Source organism: Olea europaea, chromosome 2, assembly GCF_002742605.1.
Source record: "Olea europaea var. sylvestris chromosome 2, O_europaea_v1, whole genome shotgun sequence".
NCBI lineage: Eukaryota > Viridiplantae > Streptophyta > Magnoliopsida > Lamiales > Oleaceae > Olea > Olea europaea.
Genome location: NC_036238.1, coordinates 9,182,019 through 9,184,996, shown reverse-complemented (window position 1 = coordinate 9,184,996; position 2,978 = coordinate 9,182,019). Strand labels below are relative to the sequence as shown.

The following is a 2,978-nucleotide window of genomic DNA, read 5'->3' as shown; positions in this document are numbered from 1 at the left end:
GATCATGCAGTGAGGATAGTGTTAGGTCAACGTAAGGAGAAAAATTTCGATGTTATTTACTCTGCTAGTAAGACTTTGGATGAGACTCAAAAGAATTATGTGACTACAGAGAAAGAGCTTTTGGTAGTGGTGTTTGTTGTTGACAAATTCAGATCATATTTGATTAGGTCAAAAGTGATTGTCTATACAGATAATTTAGCATTGAAATATGTAATAAGCAAGAAGGATGCAAAGTCGAGACTCATATGATGGATACTCCTATTGCAAGGATTTGATTTGGAGATCTAATATTAAAAAAAAAAAAGAACGAGAACGTTGTTGCAAATCAAGTAGCTTGCCTTGAATCCCATGAGTCAAATCCTATAAAGGAGATCAATGAAGTTTTTTTAGAAGAAATTCTTTTTCAGATTATCACTATTCCATGGTACGCTGATTATGTCAATTATTTGGCCCACTTCATCATCTGATCGGACTACTCGAGTCATCAGAAGAATAAATTCTTCAATGACTTAAAATACTACTTTTGAGATGATCCAATTCTCTGTAGAAAGGGTCCAGATCAAATCATACGTCATTGTGTGCCAGAAGTAGAGTAGCATCAAGTATTAGAATCATGTCACTCTACACCATATGGGGGTCACTTCAAAGCAACCAAAATAGCAGCAAAGGTACTACAAACAGGTTTTTATTGGCTTACGCTGTTTAAGGATGCACAATATATAGTGAAAATTTGTGACAAGTGCCAGCGGATTGGAAACATCTCAAAGAGGAACAAGATGCCTTTGAACAGCATTTTGGAGGTTAAAATATTCGATATGTGGGGCATTAACTTCATGGGGCCATTCCATTCGTCCTATGGTAAACAATACATATTGTTAATAGTAGATTACATGTTTAAATGGGTTGAGGTAGTTACTTTTCCAACCAATGACGATCGAGTGGTGACTCAATTTCTGAAGAAGAACATTTTCAAGAGGTATGGCATCCCAAGGGCAATTATTAGTAATGGTGGGAAGCACTTTTGTAACCGTCTATTTGCATCACTATTGGCCAAATATAGAGTGAAACACCATGTCCCGACTCCATATCATCCTCAAACTAGCAGACAGGTGGAGATCTCCAACGGGGAGTAAAAGAAAATTCTCAAAGCTCGGTCAATGCTTCACGTAAAGATTGAGCTAAAAAATTAGACGACGCACTTTAACCGTAGAGAACAGCATTTAAAGGACCAATTGGCATGTCTCTATATCGACTGGTGCTTGGAAAGGCTTGTCATTTGCCAGTTGAATTAGAGCGTAAGGCATTTTGGGAAACATACTTGCTTAATTTAAATATGAGGGCAGTAAGAGAGAAAAGGGTTCTTCAACTTCACCAGCTAGATGAGTTTCATTTGGATTTATATTAGAATACAAAGATTTACAAGGAAAAGACTAAGAGATGGCATGACGCATATGAGAGAGAAGAAGTTTGAGGTTGTTTAGCAAGTATTGATGTTTGATTCATGCCTCAAGCTCTTTTTGGGAAAGCTAAAGTCTAGGTGGTCAGGTCTTTTCACAATGGTGGATGTGTTTCCATACGATGCTATGGAGGTGGTATCTTAGGATCAACAAATGAGGTTTAAAGTAAATGGACAATGGTTGAAAGATTAATGGAAAGGTGACTGCTCCATTGAGAAGACAACCGTGCCTCTTAACAATGCAGAGTAGCCTGAGCAACAAAATCAAGCTTTAGACTATAAACAAGAGCTTATTGTGAGGCAACCCAATTCTTTTTCCTTCTATTTATTCAAACTTTGATGCATTAGATTAGGATTTTTGTTGCTTTGTTGTGTTGAAATAGATTAGATGTCATCGATTCATTACCTAGGTAGTTAGAGTCAATGCACAAGTTACAGAAGTTCATATTTGTTTTACATAAGCTTGGGGAAGTTCAAACCTCACTTGCTTGCACTGAGGGGAGGTCACACCATCTAGTTAAAAATGAGGTGTTAAGGACATAAGAAGTTCAAAAGTGTGATTTTAGGACACAAGCTTGATTTGTATAAAATTTGTTGGTCCTACATCACCCGTACATATCTCAATCATAATGGTAAAAATATTAGGTTGGGATTGAAATATGAGTGCTTAAGTTAATTTTAAACCAAAATGAACCTTTCGGGATTGGCGTTAAATTTCAACATGTGTCACATTCTTTTTGCATGTTTGTAACATATGTTATGTGCTAGAATACAGTTTGGGGTGTGTGCAAAAGCTAGATTTGATCTTTAAAAAATGGCTTAACCATACGTAAGCACAAGCCTACAGGTCGTGCTTACACATAGTTAGTAGATTGGCCTCAGTTTGCCAATCTGCTTAGATGATGCGTACGAATGGCCCATGACCTACGTATGCACAGCCCAGCCTAGTGAGGAATTCTAATCACCCACGTACACAATCCTCATAGTTTTTTTTCCTCACCCAAACACGCATATGCACATATTTTCTACAAAACTGGCTCCTTGTCCCCATCCCCACCCCCACTCTTCCCCTCTTCATATGGGCATCAAGAAAGTTGGCATCCTAGAACACCGTTCACATCAAGATCTTCCGATGTAATTCCTTAATTGTCAAAACATCAAAGGTAACAAGCTTCACTTTGAAAAAAATCTCACATTCATAACTTTCTCTATTTTTCTTGCAATTTTTGGGGTTTATGGATTATTTTGGAAGCTGGGCTTATGTAAATGATGGTGTTTGTTAAATATGTTGAAACATTGGTAGATTCATCACTTTCATGAGATAATATACATTCTTGTCAACACATGGCCTATAAGGTGTTTGATTAATTGTTTCAACGGCATACCAGTCCACATTTTGGCTTGATTTTCACACAACACTTGGACTATACATACATTAATAGTTCCATGTAATTACTAGCGTCAATTTTCATGTCTAACATACAGTTGAGGAGAAACTACAAATTGTGCCTATGCTCCTGCA

The 2,978-nt window shown here is 37.2% G+C and overlaps 1 protein-coding gene across 1 annotated transcript; it reads left to right on the top strand.

Annotated features, from left to right (window-relative positions):
- The first annotated feature begins 613 nt into the window (after positions 1-613).
- LOC111372063 lies at positions 614-1,133 on the top strand. Its single transcript, XM_022994222.1, has 2 exons — positions 614-668; positions 724-1,133. Exons 1-2 carry the CDS (start codon positions 614-616, stop codon positions 1,131-1,133), a joined length of 465 nt encoding a protein of 154 aa, XP_022849990.1.
- Positions 1,134-2,978: the final 1,845 nt, after the last annotated feature.

Excerpts from the sequence above, each read along its gene's own strand:
- LOC111372063 (XM_022994222.1), top strand. The coding sequence starts at position 614 with ATGTCACTCTACACCATATGGGGGTCACTTCAAAGCAACCAAAATAGC. Across the intron at positions 669-723 it reads CAACCAAAATAGCAGCAAAG|TGAAAATTTGTGACAAGTGC; the intron begins GTACTACAAACA and ends CACAATATATAG.